Source organism: Dicentrarchus labrax, unplaced genomic scaffold, assembly GCF_905237075.1.
Source record: "Dicentrarchus labrax unplaced genomic scaffold, dlabrax2021, whole genome shotgun sequence".
In the NCBI taxonomy this organism is placed as follows: Eukaryota; Metazoa; Chordata; class Actinopteri; family Moronidae; genus Dicentrarchus; species Dicentrarchus labrax.
The window spans coordinates 16,971,416-16,989,042 of NW_026136704.1; the positions used below are offsets into that span (position 1 = coordinate 16,971,416).

The 17,627-nt window shown below is 39.6% G+C and overlaps 3 protein-coding genes across 7 annotated transcripts in view; 2 read left to right on the plus strand and 1 right to left on the minus strand.

Annotated features, from left to right (window-relative positions):
- The window catches only part of gria4a (glutamate receptor, ionotropic, AMPA 4a), a 105,195-nt gene extending 101,240 nt beyond the window's left edge, over positions 1-3,955 (plus strand). For 2 of the 4 annotated variants that reach the window (XM_051396562.1, XM_051396563.1), the window contains exon 18: positions 301-400. Coding sequence is in view for 2 of the 4 variants with exons in the window: in XM_051396560.1 (XP_051252520.1) it covers positions 301-465 (165 nt within the window). In the remaining 2 variants the exon portion in view is untranslated. Of the gene's footprint in view, positions 1-300 lie in introns of all 4 variants that reach the window. The other 2 variants (XM_051396560.1, XM_051396561.1) reach the window with 1 other exon arrangement.
- A 4,052-nt stretch (positions 3,956-8,007) lies between these two features.
- msantd4 (Myb/SANT-like DNA-binding domain containing 4 with coiled-coils) lies at positions 8,008-14,562 on the minus strand (the record flags this gene model as incomplete). The annotated part of the gene is made up of 4 exons (XM_051396600.1): positions 8,008-10,087; positions 12,247-12,549; positions 12,638-12,733; positions 14,224-14,562. Coding segments are annotated over 4 exons (1,491 nt in total), but the record flags the coding sequence as incomplete, so codon positions are not given.
- A 1,823-nt stretch (positions 14,563-16,385) lies between these two features.
- Positions 16,386-17,627, plus strand: part of aasdhppt (aminoadipate-semialdehyde dehydrogenase-phosphopantetheinyl transferase) — an 11,113-nt gene continuing 9,871 nt past the window's right edge. For both annotated transcript variants that reach the window (XM_051396596.1, XM_051396597.1), the window contains exons 1-2: positions 16,386-16,739; positions 16,861-16,974. In XM_051396596.1, the coding sequence (XP_051252556.1) occupies positions 16,596-16,739; positions 16,861-16,974 (258 nt within the window). In that variant the 5' untranslated portion in view covers positions 16,386-16,595. The remainder of the gene's footprint in view (positions 16,740-16,860; positions 16,975-17,627) is intronic.

Consider the following 17,627-nt stretch of genomic DNA (forward strand, 5'->3'; position numbering starts at 1 on the left):
ACTTGAATTTGAAAAGAAAAACTTGCACCACTAGTAGTATTATTTCAACTATATGTGTGATTGCACCTTCAGACCTCTGTAATTGTTAGCATACTTGTGTGTACAGTGTGTGTACAGGCACATGCATGTATGAGCGTTTTTTGTGCATGTCTTTGTATAGAAATGTCTGTGTCTTTATGCAAGTGGTTGCATTTGTTGCACAGTTTCTGTGCTTATAAAATGATTATTTTTCAAACAAAATCTCCACTCTGCCATCTCCACCATCTTCTCTGTCCTCCCCTCCATCTCTTCTCTCATTAGCTGTCTTTTTCTGAAGCCATGCGGAACAAGGCCCGTCTGTCCATCACAGGAAGTGTGGGGGAGAATGGCCGCGTCTTGACGCCAGACTGCCCCAAAGCCGTGCATGCTGGCCACGCCTCCCTCCGACACCCCGGCCTTGCAGTGGTCTCCTCCGGACTGCCCTGAAAACCAAAAACACCTTCCGTGCCTTAACGACACACAAACATACAGACTTCGACAAGGACACACACTCACACACACACACACACACACACACACACACACACACACACACACACGCTTACATACGATCACGCACATACCATTTTCATGCATAACATACACACACACACAGAAACATGCATATAATTACATATACTCAAATGCAAATACTCAGATACAGAGACACTAAACACACATTTTTACACACTTGATTACACATACACACACACTGCGCATCATCATCTCACTTTACTGCTGCCATTGACTTATTTTACAAGAGACAAGTGAAATACAAATGTGGAGTGAACAGTGGAGAAAAAAAGACAACTATCACACTTGCCTGCAGCATTCATTTTATTGTTTTTTTGGGAGGATACCGTCCTGATATCAACAAACCGACAGGAAAGCCAGCACAGACTTACATGAAATGAACTATGAGCTGTGAACATGACCACACAACTGATCATGATGATGATAGTGTTAAAGATGATGATCACAGCTGACAGTGAAAAAAAGAAAAAAGACAACCAAACAACTCTGTTCCTGCTTTGTAGTCATTGGACAACGTTGGCCAATAAGCCACACCCCTTGACAACGCCTTACTAAGACTACAATCATTGTTTTCATCATCATCATCATCATCATCATCATGGTCATTGTCATCTTAACTTGCCTGCAAAGACTGAGTGCCAGGTATTATCACCCTTAGAAGACCAGAAAACTGTAACCTTGAACGTTCGGACTGTGCAAACCCGCTACTTTGCCATGGACTGTTCAAACTGAATGAAAATGCTTTCTTACTACGCATATAGAGTGATTCCTCGCCCCAAACAAGCGAGATAATCAGCCAATATAGAACAGAAGTAACCTCCAAACACATATGTGTGGCTGATCACAGCCGCAGAATTCACAGGGGTTTGTAAAAGAAAAAAATAAACAGTAGTAATTAACTAAATCCGTCATCAACAGCATCGTCATGACAGTAGAAATGCTAAATAGCAAGTTGATGATTGCTTTTTTGCCAAGTGGTAAAGGCAAGGTTTAAACTGTATATTCAGTGATGGAAAGAAAAAATAAAACACATGGGCAGATCTCATATGGCTACCTAACAGAGTGCTTCTCAACCTGAACACTGGGACCTTATAGACGTTTGCAAAATGAATGATGGAGAAAATGGGAATAAATATTGTGTTTATACACGTTTGGGGATAAAACCTTTCAATTGTGGAAACAAATTCTGCCTCCATGTCCTTTTAATAATTAATCCAAATAGCTGGGCAACTGAAGAGGCAAATCAAAGTTCATCATTCTTTGCACGTTCCCCCCACAGCGGGGTAGACTAGAGTAGTAAACCATTTGTTTCAAGGGCCACAATAAGGTTGAGATCCGCTGGTCTATGCTGTGTGCGCTTTATTTGACTTGAACTATAAAAACCTTTCAGTACAGTTTTCAATTTCTCTAAAAGTAATGACTCAGTTAGGCAGTTTGGTCGTCATTTGAGATCCTCAGTCTTTTCCAGTGGCCGGGGAAAGGTACCTTATCAGAAAGCTTGCTTTTTAAAACTGTTGTAAATAACTGCGTAGCAAAACAGAACTCACTTGTCTTTTTTAATCATCTTAGATAACAATTCATTGCAATAATGAATATAAAAGAAAATGCCACTACTTGTAATTAAGATCAAATCTTTTTTATAAATCTACATATTATATATAATACAAATAAATATATATCTATACGTCTATAGAGAGCTATAGAAAACATTGATCACAGATTGTCAGAGGCCATGGCATACATTCTGTTATGGCTGTTTTTTGATAACTTGAGAATATTAATATGCCACAGTCTTTGTGTGTCCTACTCAACACTGAATGTCCATCTGGCACTCACAAGGACACACACGTAGAAAACGCACGCACATACATTGTTGCATACACAGGGTCAGCTCAGAGTGATCACTCCAGCACCATGAGAGGTTTTGGACAATTTTATTTCTGCCTGTCTGTCTGTTTCACCAGTAGTTATTCACTGTTTTTCATTGTCCAGCTGTGTTTTTACCCCAATGTCTTCTATTGGTGGGCTGCACAGGCCCCCGAAAATCAGCATGTAGATGCCAGTATTCAACACTGAAGCCCATACAATGAAAACACTTTCAGGCAGGCCTCTAGAGAGGTAGGGCCGCTGTGGTTACTGTACTGTAAGGAAACAATGCTGTCTGACATTTGGAGAGTGTAGCATTTGTGTTGCATTTCATATCGCCTCAGTGCTTTTTGTTTTTTGTCTTCTCATCAGATGTGAGTCAGTTACAGATTGAAATTCAACATGACTTCAAACTGAGCAGGGTTTGCACTTTTTGGGGACAAGATTGGATCCATAATGTCAGACAAAATGTTTAAAAATGTGTTATATACCATATGGTAGCCTGTTTGTTTTGGCACATCCACCTACTGCCAGCCTTGGGAAGAGGAAAATATACATCACATTAATATCTGAGGAAGAATTAGAAAAAAGAAAACAATATATTTTTATGGATTCACATTCAGTTTGAATTACTTTGTTGTAATACAGCTTAGCATGGTGGTGATGATTACATAGAGATTGTGACATAATACAGTGATTCTGTATGTGGGAATAACTTATTGTGTTTTCTGCCCTGCTCAAATCTTCTATTCTTCATTGTCCTCTTGGCCTCTGTTTTTCTGTGCCCTACCTCCAACTCTCAATTCATCCTTGTTCCTTCCCTTGTTGTGTCTTCCCCTTCCCCCTTTGTGCTTTAATCTCCCCTATCTGTCCCACTGTGAGACAGAACTCTCTGTACAAAGTGCATCTCAGCAATGACAAATGACTTTACTTTCTGCCCTGATATACTGCAAAATAACGGGAGAGAGATGAATTGAGAATTCGAAACACCAACTGACAATTCACAAAAAAGAAAAAAACACAGAAAAACTTCTACTTCTTTCTTACACTCCGACACATACCTCATCATGCATCAGTCCTGAATTAAATGTATTAAAGTCAAACTCAACACGAAAGGCATAACATAGAAGACAATATCTATAGCAAGTATCTCACACAACAACCCTCTTTATGGCTGAAACGAACAAGTTAGACATTTTCCAATTACTTCCCCTCAGCCCAGGGGATCAGTGCGGCAGCAGTGCAGCAGTCCAGTGAGAGAAACAGTGGAAATAGTGGGTATCTACTGTAGATGCATTTGCAAAGAGACGGTTAACACAGATCTAGTTCTCGCCACACCAGACACACCAGGCAGTTAAACTATACATGATACTGTTGTATTTATTTCTCTGCCACCTCCAGCACATAACATCTCATGCATAGACAGCAAAAAGCTGACTGCTGTGCTGTCAACACTCTGGCTTTAACATGGTTTCTTTCTTTCTTTGTTTCTGTCTTTCCATTTGGTTTCTTTTTCTAGTAAAACATCAATGCTGAACCTACTCTCTCTGTGTGGTTATTTATCCACTGATCCTGTTCCTATACTTTGTACTACAAACAGCCTGCGGCCCTCCTTTGCAGCCGAATCAGAGAAGTGATGTTATTCACCATATAGGATTGACATCTTCTCTTGTTTTATTTATTATAACAAAGTATGCATTCTAGGATAGCATGTGAAATGGAAAAGAACCGCAAAGACTTTTTTACAGCACACAGAAGATAAATATAGTAATAATCTGTGTTAAAACACACAGAATAGCATCAATGCATATAAAAGGAGCTATGGGATACTATTAATGGCCTCAATGTGTGAATCGAGTTCTGTTGTTCTACAAATTTAACAGATTTTTGTTTTCAATAAGTTAAATTCTACAAGACTGGGGTATTAAGACAGGATTAACAGATATCAAGCTTGAGAGCTCAATAATCAGTCTCTGCAGGATTTCACTGGCTTTTTGGGGATTTCTGTGGTTGTTAAGACATTAGTTGTCAAGACATATCATTTAATGAATGAATGACTGCACCAGACAATTTGGGAAGTCATAGTTGTAAACTGTTTGGAAAAGTAATCTCATTATTTAGTGATCTTGCTACTCCAGCTGCCTCGCAAAGGTTACAAATGTCCACCTCATATTGGCACTAGAGGAAAAGTCAGGAGTATTCATCATCAGGGGACCATGAATGTCTTTACAAAGTGTTGTGCCAATGCATTCAACAGTTGTTGAAAAGTGTCCATCTGGACCAACGTGGTGTTCTTCAAGAACAGCTGAAATTTTAAGCCTTACCAGCATTTTTGTGTGTATCTGCTCAGGGTGTGTATGTGAAGCCTCGCACTGAACAGTCTCTGTTGTACACCAGCACTTACGGGGTTAAATTCCCTGCTGCGATTTTGTCATTTGGGCTCCTTTTTTCAATCCATGGGGACCTAACACTACTAATGCAGAGCCATCACTGACAAGCATTTCCCATTATTTCCCATCTCACTCACACACACACTCACACATACCATGCTGGGTTATTACTGACAAGTATTTCCCATTTACCCAAAGATGAAGCAAAATAACAATTTTGAGGCGGTTCTGCCACCCTTTTAACCTTGCACCTTCGTGTGCAAATGCACACATGCATGCATACACACACACACACACACACACACACACACACACACACAACACACACACACACCTTCAATCTGCCTCTTTTATTGTCACTGCAGAGACAGCAGCCTTTTCACCTTTTTATTTTCATTGGCTCATTTCATCTTCCCTTTCTGAGGGTCTGTCTTTCCCTCTCTCAGCTCTGCATTATCCTCCATTCTGTTCGGCCCCTCCTCATTTCTCCTCTGCTCTCACTCTGTATTCCTTTGCTTGTTCTCTTTATCCTTCCTCCCCCTGTCATACTTAATTCCTCAATTTTTTGCATCCTTCTCTCGGGGGAATCCATCTCAAACCCTGATTTCTCACCCACAGCTCCTTTCCCGTCATGACCACCTCCCCTGCTCTCAGTTTTTCTTTGAGGCGTCTCTCATGATCGGATCGGAAATTGAATTCCACCAACACTCTCAGCACACAAGCAGCTCATCCTTGCACTGTTTTGTTGTTGCTGTTGCTGCTGGTGGTGTTGTGGTCTATTTATTTCAAGACTGCCACTACACACAGTACACACTTACTTATACATACTTACAGTCATACAGACACCAAGATTCAACATCATTTTCTAAATGAATGAGGAATAAATCAGATTTGTATTCATTTAACACCATCTGAAAATTGTGACTAAAATATTTTCAGTTTAGATTAAAGAGTGAGTCAAATGGAACTGATTAGTTTATTGAAAACCAAATCATTTGTTTCAGATCATTTCACTCACAGTGAAAGATAAATATTTGCTGCTTTGCCACCAAGTATTCCTCATCCTGTGATAAATATATTTGAAAATAATAAAATGTTAACTGGGAGTCAAAGTGACCACTGACCCTCCGGATCAGGCCCAATTACATACAAGAGCAAGTCACCTTCTTCTCATCTCCATTGCAGAGAAAATTGGAGAGGCTGATAGAGCTAGAACATTTTCAGCAATGTCGTTATAAATGCACATCAAGTTCCTTTTTGAACCATATCCCCAGAGTTCTTTTTAAACTCACTGACAGCCTCTTAAATCCAATGCCCAATGGCCAAAACAATATCACGTTCTCTCCTAAATGTGATGAGGTTGCTGAATGTATGTGTATTAATCTGAAAGCCTTAAATGTCTCTTGCCCATTCACTCTGTGTCAGAAATAAAGCTGACATGGCCCAATTTAGAGTGGCTGACAATAAACTGCTGTACAAAGTCGACTTCATGCCTTCACGCTCTTTGATCCCAGTAATATTTTTAAAACAATTTAAAATTGTGTAGCATGTGCTGTAGCACGAACCCTGGAGTTCTAGATAATGGATACATCTACTGAAGGTATGCTAAATATTAGTTTGTTACTACAGCCTAAATGACCATAAAGTTGAATCAACATGTCTCTTAGACAGCTTGAACAAAAACTAAGCATTATGACCTTGAATGTAGGATTTATTGATTTATTGATACATTAGTTAGAGCAAGATGCACCTAAAAAACGGGCAACTGAAGGTATTTTCAGTTCTATGCAGATGACACACAGTTATGTTTAAGATTTGACTACCTTCATAACTGCATTTTGCTCTCATCTAAACTGCTAAAGAAAACCTTGTATAGATAGTCCAAAATTTTGCAACAAGCCTCCTCACAAAGACCCAAGATCATCTATAAGGTCCAACCACTTTCACATCTCAAAACAACTGAGTATACTGAATGTCAGACATGCTTTTAAGATATTAGATCCCTCAAATCCATGGGCAGAGACCTTTTAGCTGTACCAAGAGTAAGCTCTGTGACCTATGGACAGGAAGCTTTTATCATCGCCACATGTGGAACAGTCTGCCTGGACCTGAGGGAATGGAATCTCAGATAATGTTTCTGTATATCATTTACAGCTTTTTCTCCTTTGATGAATTCTTGATGCTTTCCTAATATTTAACTGTAAAGCTCTTAACTGTTTTATTGTACAGCATGGTTTAGTTTCCCTACATTGACAGCATTACTGCAATAGGTAAAGTAGGTCATAAAAAATTTTGATTTAAAAAAACAAAACTGACACAGCATCAGAGAGGAAGTACTGTAGTATTTATTTGTCTGCATCTCTGGCTTCAGCTGCCATGTCTTAGACCGTCCACACAGCAGTCGGTCACTGCAGGCCTCTGGTGCTGAGGGAACCTTTTCATAACAATACGGTGGATTTTCACACCAGTTCTAAATCCAGAGCTAAAGAAGGGCCTTTTCATCTCAGAGGCAGTCAACAAACCCTTAGACGGAAAAATAAACTAGTCTTTGTCATTCGGTCTGCTTGCTTTGAGTCCCTGCCTGTGTGTGTGTGTGTGTGTGTGTGTGTGTGTGTGTGTGTGTGTGTGTGTGTGTGTGTGTGTGTGTGTCTAAGGATCTATAGGAGCACAGGTGATTTAAGAGTTTAAGTTTAAGATGTATCACTTATGGATTTAGACTTTTCACTGTCATCTCAAACTGGACAGCTTTATTGTCTCTGTTCAGTTACGAGTTTGTGGCTTGTGCAGTAAAAACTGTCCACGCTTTCATGCCTCCATGAAATAAACAATTTAAATATGAAATGCAAAGAATGGCACAAATGTCACTGGGTTACATCAGTGTTTACTGAAATGCTCAAAAATTGAGTCTTTAGAGATGCAGTGTTATGCACTCTTTACGCTCGTCTCTTCTTATTAGTTTGATTGATCCTGGGAAACCCTGATGGGCTTCCTGGGGAGCATCAATACAGATGAGACAGGGAAGAAAATGTAATCATCTTCTTATTCTCTTTTACCATTTCTCTTCAAAGGCAAGGCTCAGAACACAAAGGCATGAGAGGGACCACAGAGGCTGGTTGTCAAAAGCAGTACTTTGGGGCTTCAATGTGTAACACAGATCTTTTTCAACTCTGATCATTACAAAATTTGTCTGGAAGTCACATTTCTTTTCCTCAACAAACTTTATTTGCAACCTTATTGACACAGAGGCACATGTACTGAGTAAGAATTATAAAATATATGTATAAAAACACATAGGTCCATCAGCAATGGAATTATAATAAAAGAAAATAATCAAACAGGGCTGCGTTCCAGGTCATGTGACTTTGTATCAGGTTTTTTAACTCAACAACAAATAAAAAGGAGTGATTGTTTACAACATAACCAACAAGCACCGGTAGTATATTTGTGTTTGATATGTTTAATTTTGTTGCACAACATAACCTTCAGCACACAGTAGCAGAATATAGTTTTAGCCAGAAACACTTTGCAGTATTTGCAGCACAACAGAACTTAAAATTTAAGACATTAAAGGAACATTTCACATACATTTTTCTGGCATGCAGTAGCTCATCACAGATGTTCAGGCTCTTTTCCAAGTCCACAAATCTTAATAACAAAACATCTTAATAGGCCTTATTTTGCAGAAGACATTTATCCATGTCGCAGTAAGAAAAGCACAGATGTGAATAATAAAATGGTGAATTCCACTCTGATTCTTACTGTTATTAGTAACCCACCGGTTCTCAAAATGTCTGTAAGAAAAAAGGGTCTAAAAGGTAAAACATTAGTATAAAATTTGTGAACATGTACGTCACAAGCATTACTATGTAAACAATATTTCGACACAAGCACTTGACAGCAAAACATTAAGAGCATAAAAATCTCTCTCTGTAAAAGTAACAGCTGTGTGCTTTTGAGCTCCCATGCAGTAGATGAATTAGCACTGATCTTGTGCATAAATGTATAAGAAGACAATGATTATATTCTTTCATATATATATATCATTATAAAACATTTCTACACTAGTAAGAAAGTGTTGCACTGATACTCCAACAGTCAACATTTTATACTGCACATTTTGTGCATTAGTGTAATTTGGATGGAGCTCTGAACAGTTGTTAAAACTTGTCACATTTTATAAATCAGATATGTTAAGGGCTAACCAGCTGTGTGTGCCAAACACGCATATTTTTTCTCCTGTCACCCATTTTATGAAGACATCATAAGGCACTGCTTTATCACAATGGTCATAAATATGCCAGCCCTCCATCTCAGTCTTCTCCTGGGCCAAATTCCAATGATCATTAAAGTGCCTCACACCTTCCTGAAGGACACGTGTGTGGCAAACTTGACAAGGGAGCAGCTGCTGCTGATCCAAATCCACATATTCCGGGTTGTTTTCAGTATTAAAAGTTCCCCCGGAAGCTGGTAAAAATCCAATGTATTCAACACTTTCAACTGTCCTCTTTCTCTTATGAGTCTTTCTCTCAGTGGCCCTGATGATCTTTGTGCAGCTGCATTCTCTCTTTCTCAACTTGGAGGCGTTCTCTCTCAATCTGCAGTCTGCCAGCCTCAAATTTGAAGAACTGCAGTCTCTCCTTCTCCAACTGCAGTCTCTCCTTCTCCAGTTTCAGCCTTTCTGTCTCCCGGTCCACCACTGACATCCAGCCTTTACTTTCTTTCTCTCTCTCCCTCTGTCCATCATGAGTGGAGGATAAAGCAGACGTAGACGACGAGGGCGGGCCTTGTTGTGGCGGCAGGTTAAAGGAGGAGTCGACGCGCTCTGATTGGCTGAGGAGCAGAAGCTTCAGCCTCTCCCTCTCCACCTGTAACCTCTCTCTGTCCAGCTGCAGTCTTTCCCTCTCTACCTCCATCTGACGAAGACGCTCCTTCTCCACCGCCAGCCGCTCTTTCTCCACTGCCAGGCGTTCAGTTTCCACAGCCAGGCGCTGTTTTTCCAGCTCCAGTCGCTGTTTTTCTACAGCAACCAGAAAGCCAGCTCCCATGTTTTCATGATTGGTTATTCCACCCAAAGCATGGGCTGGCATTCCCATCAGGCCTCCAGAAAGTGACAGGTCTCTAGTGAAGGTCGGAGCCTTGGAGGAGTTGAGCATGCCCAAGTCGTTGTGGGAGTAAACATCACCAACATGCCCCTCGCCACGTGACTCGATGTCGCTGAGGAGGGACGGAATATCATCTTCATCTATTTCTCCATCTCCCACATCACCATCACCATCCAGCTAGAGGGAGAGAGCAAGATCATTAAAGGGGCACTATTAAGATTTTTATTTTGATGAATTATGCATAAATATAATAATAATATAAATATTTCTCAGTAGTGTGGTGGTAGCGATGCTGTTTTCTGAATCAAATAGCTTTTCTTTTATTGATAAAGTAGTGCTGTCAAGAGCAGAATAAAACTGATCAGTTAGTGACCCCACTGTGTCTAGAAGCACGTCCATATGACAGAAACATCAGGTACCAATCCTTGGGCTGATGCCTATGACATCTCTGCTGCAGCGGACTACAGACTCGCAAGCTTTAGTTCAAAATCTAAGAATAGAGATTCAGGTGATTCCAAAATTTCACAGCTATCGCCAACCAAAGTAACCATCACAATGAAATGAAGCGTGGGGAGGTGGGGTGCAAAAGGCTAACCTAAATAAATAAATATAGTAGCCTATATACCAGCAGAGGGCAGGCCTACAACAAAAATGCAAGTTTCTCAAACTTTGCATTTCAAACTTAGATAGACAGATAAAATATTAATATTGATATTGCTATATGACAGTTATGTTCTATTGATCACTGAGATAGCACTGACTTAAAAAACAAAAGAACTTTGCTGTAGCTTAGCTTGCTACATTTCTCTAGGGGATAGGTACAGTGTAGTGAAACTTCATTTAATGTAGTGCAACTGGTAGCTTAGCTCACTACACTTTATAAGTGGCTTTTTAGTTTGTGTTTTTATTTACTGTTTTAATGTTCACAAAACACGTATTACTTTCCTCTATGTGTGTGTGTGTGTGTGTGTGTGTGTGTGTGTCGTAATTGTACCAGCTGGTATATAAAAGTTGAGCTGTGATGAAGTTGGTGTTCTTTGGTTTGTAGCCACACTTTTTTTTTTTTTTTGACCACAGAGTAACAGTAAATTTAAGTTGTTGTTTAAGTATTGTTTTCTTCTTCTTGAATATCAACCCTTAAGTAGGCTACTTCATCTGGTAAGGACAATTCATTTGTTTGTGGAAAAGGAGAAGAGCATAGCCTAGTTGAATTTGAATGACAAAGTAAAATAAATATGATAAAAGAAACATATCAGTGAACTCTGAGTGACTGAGTCGACCTGGACGTACTCCAAAGGAAAAGAGGGGAGCAAATACGTTGTTGGAAATATGCTCTTTCAGTTTATTCTGGAGGGAACTTTCCAAAGAATAAGAAAATAACCCTGATAAAAGATAATGAAAGATGCAATCAAGTTGCATTTAGGAAAAAGTAGGATCCAACTCGACTTGTACTAGATGCAAAACATCAGGATATCTATGACCCTGCAGCTTTGATTTTGTAGATCTATATAAAGAATGTGCAGTTTTTATACTAATGTCACTGAATACAATTGTGAACATATTATTATATTATTATTCTTTATCTCCGTTACAGAGGTTTGTTTGCTCAATGATTTACACCAATGAACAACACAAAAACAATGAGATTCCAAACTAATGTTTTCATGCAGCATGCTGATCATGCTGTGCTTGACACACAAAACTATTACCTCTATTCCAACGACAGATTGTCTTGCTGATAATATGAATAATTTTAATAGACTGGATACAGGTTAATAACACTGTTAGGAAATCAGGTAGAAGATTAGATGAGGGAATTATTGGGGAAGATTGTAACAAATGAACAAATACGATGATGATTTTATCTTGAAAAAGATCGAAATGCAATTAGAAAAAGTAACACTTACACATAAAGTTTAAACTAAATCCTAATTAATTAACACATACTTAATTTAATTTCATCTCTACCTTGTGAACCAACCTGAGCCCAATCAAAAGGCCAGATTAACAAGAGCCACTTGAGTTACATAATGTGCCGGCATAATCACTGTGATATGTTAAACATAGCTACCTCTGCTGATGAGGACATTAATGGAGCTAATTAACAGATTAGCGGGTATTTGCCAGTATAGGCGACTTGTATTGTCATTAACATAAACAGTGTTAATATAAGCTCTGTATCAAAAACATGAAGATATTTGAAAACTAATGTCCTCATTTACATGCATTAATATAGTCCATCTATGGAGGGAACCAGCTTGTCTTATAGTGTTTTTTCTACACAAACTGTCACTACTGTGGCACCTCGATGTAGATGATGAGGTTCTGTTGCTTACTCTGTATTCAGCAATGTCATCTTCCATCTTCACACCTGGCGGTGCCATCGTGGCCTGCCCACTCGGTTCACTGAGAGCCGCCAGCTCCGGCCAGTCGCAGTGACAGTCCTTTGGGAAACCCGAGAGGTCAAGCAGCTGGTCACATCCAGATCCCAGAGAAGCTTCCTCGTGCTCAGGGGAGGAAGACTGATCATACTCGGTCTTCAGGGCCACAGATGAGGATGAGGAGGAGGAGAGTGAGAGCTCAGCCTGAAGCTGTTTTCTCTTCATCAGTGCACGCCAGTCCAGGTAACGACGCTTTACCTGTGCAGGAGATAAGGACAGAAAGGAACTGGGTACAGAACACTGTGTGTAAAAAATATAGAAGTAGGATTTTGACAAATAAACACACCTCAGCAGCAGTGCGCAGCTCTCCCTCCCCCAGTGAATTGACACCTCGTGCCACTTCCTCCCATGCCTGTCTCTTTAGCTCATTAATGGCTGTGTTCTGTTCACAAAGAGAAGAAGGACAAGAAACAACATTTAGACTGTTTTCTTCTAATAATTCTAGCAGGTCTATGTTTTCATTAAACACAACAAAGCTGCCCTGTCGGTAAAACAAATCCTCTGGTTTACAGCCAGAGGATTTGTTTTACCAATATCGATATTTTAATGTTTAAAGTCCCCCTTCACTCAAATTATGTTTTTGTTCTTGTTCCTACAATTGGATGTTTGAGTTTCACTGTGGAGAATGATGTATGTACAGAGTTTGACACAAAAATGGTGTTTTCACATTCATCTGCTGAAAGTGGAAAGTTTCCCTGTGCTCACTGAAAATCTGAATCTAAGGGGCGGAGCCTACAAGCATGATTTGTGACATCATAACTAATTTGGAAGTCAACCCTGGTCCACTATGAAACTTAAAGAAGTGTGGTGTAGAAACTTGAAGCCACCAGTGCTCATACACTGAGAATGGACTTTACAGTAAAGTAGGAGACATCTTGTGTGCAGCAGGGAAACTTTGTATATTCGTTCCATACTTTTTTATGAGATAGAACGAGTAGATGTATTTTTAATGATTTTCATGAGGAAATTATACTTTTTTGTGGAAAAAACATATTAGACACAGATTATTGTTGCAAGCAGACTATTTGTATATGTCATAGTACCTGTCTGGAGGCAATCTAATAATGATATATCAGCTGATAGCAAGAACAGAAAGATAACATTTTCACAAGAATTCCTTACATTTTTTTTTTTTTTTTTAAGAACTGTGACCAAGATGTGTACTAAGTGGGATGTCGTGCAGTTGAAAAGTAAACTGTGCTCTCTGGTGGACAATAGAGATAATGGAGATATTGCTTCTAAATTATTTAACACATTTTGACATTTCTGTACTACACTTTTACTTTACTTACCAGCCCGCATATAAGCTGATATGAATGTTTCTGCTAACATAGACCAATATGTTGACCCGGTTGTTTTTATTGTGATTTGTTTTTTGGATCAATTGTAAAACAAATCTGTGATATACTTCAAAGAATTAATATATTAAATGCTGCTCAGTAATGAATGCGTACACTCACTTAGACTTACAACTGGTTTGAAAACTCATTTCACACATTTAACAAGAGGGTACAAAAGACTTGGATGAAGTTGCTAATTGGATATGACAGGAGCGTTTACTAATTGGTTTGTGCTGCTGTTCTCGCTGCTGTTGATTTGTCCAACTCGACTCACGCTTCAGTGGACAGAGATAACAGAAAATAAGTGCTTCGTCAACACTTTCTTAGACTGAATGAGTGTGTGAATGAGGAGTAGGTGTGTATGCATCAATGGCACTTCAGCCTATACTGCTTTTAAAATACCCTGCACAACACCACTGGTTATAAATCATTTGTTGGCAACATGGCGTGGATTATTCTGGAACAAAAAATATGATGCAACATTAGTTCTCACTGTCAGTTTAAAAAGGGAAGAAGAAGAGAAAATCTACACCTGCTGTCTGGAAAACAACACGTCCCTCCTCTTGTGGATCTCCCTGATTAGAGTCTGTGTTTCTCTCACACTGTAGTTGCTCTTCCTCTTCCTCTTCAGATGCTTCACCTGCAGGAAATCCAGCTTGGCAGCAAGAAGGGGACAGAAGCCCACAGAAAAAACAGAGAGAGAGAGAGAGAGAGAGAGAGAGAGAGAGAGAGACGAGGAGAGGAGAGACAGCTGGGGGAAAATAAGCAAGAAGAGCAGGGAGGGGAGAGAGGTGTATGGAGGGAGAAATAGAAGGAGGAAGCAATGAGAAGAAAGAGGTCCAGTAGAAACAGGGGTACAAAGAGAGGTAGATCACAGGCCAGAATAAAGGGGGGACTCGGTCCTCAGATGGAGTGAAATGTGGATGATTGTTGTATAGGTTAGTCCATGTCTAGCAGTAGCTTTCCTTCAAAAGTGAAGTAGTTCTCATCAGGTAGCAATCCCTCAGTGGCTCCAGCAGTCCCTGTGAAGTTTTCCACCGGGGAGACTGATCCCAGCTGTTACACTAGATGCTGCCTCTGTGTTATGGACATGTGAGAACTGAAGTTGTGGAAATCTCGTGTGGAAGTGTGTGTAGTTGCAGAGGTTAGTAAATCATCAAAAGTCTTCTTTTTTCGCAGTTTGAGTGGGGTTTTGCCTTGATGAGGCTCTGGTTTGATGTAGCGAAGGCCACAGAGAAATGACTGGACTTGCAGGGTTTTCCACCTTTATTTCCTGGCCTTGACTGCTGCCAGATGAGCTTCCGCAGGTAAAGAAGCATCACAAGCTGAAGGGGTTCACAGTCTTTCTGTAGATAAAACAGAGTCATTAATGTAACTGGAATATACAGTGTGTCAACTTAGGTCAATTTGTTATATAACCCAAAATCTGAGAGATATTTCTTTGAGGATGGACATGCAATTGTAGTACAGTATATGCTGTACAGACCAAAGAAAGATGGAGATGTGGATATGTGTTATTTTGTATAATAGTACATAAAAGAAAAAAGCATTTTTGTTATTTGTCTTGTGAAGTGAAAATGCCATGAAGTATTTCTTTATGGATTGTAGTAGGGGAATTATCTTTAAAGATATTTTATCATGTTGCATTTTGAGTGAGGAATCTCTCATTAACTCAAATACCTCTCAATATAAAGAGAGACAGATTTTGAGCTTGTGAATAAGCATTATGAATATGCTTACAGTTTTCACCAATGAAACACTGCTGATTTTCTCTGCAGCATATTAACCATTAATGCGATGGTTATTACCTCTCATATTTGGCTATAAGAAGACATTACACTCGACAATATCTATTACATTATGTTTATTATAGTAAAGAATAAGTGTATATAGCCATATTGTCAGTAAATTTGGCATGTACGTTTCTTATGTCAGTCTAGATAAAATACCTTTATAAGCAATATATAATTCTAGGTTTTACCCTCCTATATCTCTCTAGTTCTAGTAAAATAACGTTTTTTCGAGGAATAGTATGCTATGAGATTGTATTTTTTTAACCAAACGAGCGCAACACAATTTAATCATCACAGTCAGAAATGTAACGTAGTCTTGTGTGTTGTCCATCTTACCACCGCCTCCAATATAACATTTTCTGTAATATATAGTGAGGACAACTCACCTCACGAACACAGATGTACCGCAATCAAAACAACATCGTAGAGGTACAATTTTAATGCTGCATTCACTGATCACTCGGAATCTACATGTTTTGATGGTTTAAGCTGTAAATACAATCTTATATGTGCTGGTCGGATAGAATAATTTGGAATATAAAATGGGACTGTTCAATAAAAGCATTTAGATTTTTGTTGTGTTCAAACAGAACAGCGATACGTTTGCCATTTTGATGCAGAAGGAATAAATCTAATTGATTGTTGAGGATTTCACCGACCTAAAATATGTTTATTTTAAGCAGGACGGTTAAGACACACCAAATTTAAAGTCAGCATAAAATCACAGCTCTCTGGTATCAGAAACATATTTATATATATATATTTATCAACATATTTATCGAAACCCCCACACGGTGAACTCCTATTTACAATGTTCATAAGAGCGTTTGAAGGCACCCAGAGTTGCGCACTGTTTCTATCGCTCCTATTGGTCAATCCTCCACCGCGCCCACTTATGACGACATTCAACCTCGCCGCGCTCTTCCGGGCATGTGCACCGCTGTCAAACACAAAATGTAAACAAAGTTTGTTTTTTGTAGTTTTATTAGCAGCCCTCAGTTAGCCACCGCTCTGACCCGGATGCCTCCCATACAGTACCTCCAGTGGACACTCGCTGCATGCTGCCGCGTTGAGAGCAGCCTGGCGTTGTCGTGGAGACCGCGGTGAGGAGATGGGCTCTGTTCGCTGGGCTTTTCTCTGTGGGTCGTGGACACCGAGCAGGGCTGACTGGCTGCTCGCTGCTCGCTGCATTCAGCGGGAAGAGAAAGACAGAATCGGACAGTTTGTGTTTGCCAAGGATGCCAAATCAGCCATGGTACGTGTGACTCTTTTTAAGTTCCTGTCACCTTCTACATGCTGATGTGTTAGTTTGTGTACATTGTCACTTGTCAGAGGGAGAGCTCTACGTGTAAACTGTGTCTCTGTTACTCCACCAGGCTGGCAGGTTGTTGCTGAGGAGATTTGTGTGTGAGAAGATGGGGATCCCCTGGTCGGACATCCGACTGGAGCGATCTCCCAGAGGGAAACCGTACCTGGCTGCACCACTTAAGGTTCACACTGTGATTATTTATGTTTCACTGATACTGCACTTACAGTAAATGATACCTAGTTTCCCCCTTTTAAATCTCCCAGGTATCTTGAATCATCTTATTCCACACTGTCTGATATGTCTCTGTATTATCTTGTTCCAGCTCCTCTTTGAAGCTACAGTTTATGTTTACACATAATAATAATAATAGTCAAACAACAACAAAAAATACTTTTTTAATCAAAATGGAAGATCGATAGACACACTTCCTCAAAATCTGGTATCTTTGAAAACTTTGGGATCTGCACTAGAATTAAAAATGTACCAGCATTATGTGTGGACAACACTGTGGAAATCTTACATAAATCAGATGATGATTGCCACACAAGGCTGACTCCCTGTTTCCAGTAGGTGGCGCTATGAGTATATATATTATCACATAGATGTGTTCAGGGAGGGACTCTGATTGACAATGTATCCTTAAGTTATAACAACTTCCTGTGACCTAGCTGTACATCGTAATTTGACAGCAGGCCACAGACACGCTGTTAAAAGAAAAGTCGTAAGATTCATAACATATTATTATAAATGTCTTCTGACCAAATATCAGCTGAAAGTACATGAGAGTGTAAAACATGACATTTCTGTTGCTGTTGCCAGTAGGGGGCGCTATGA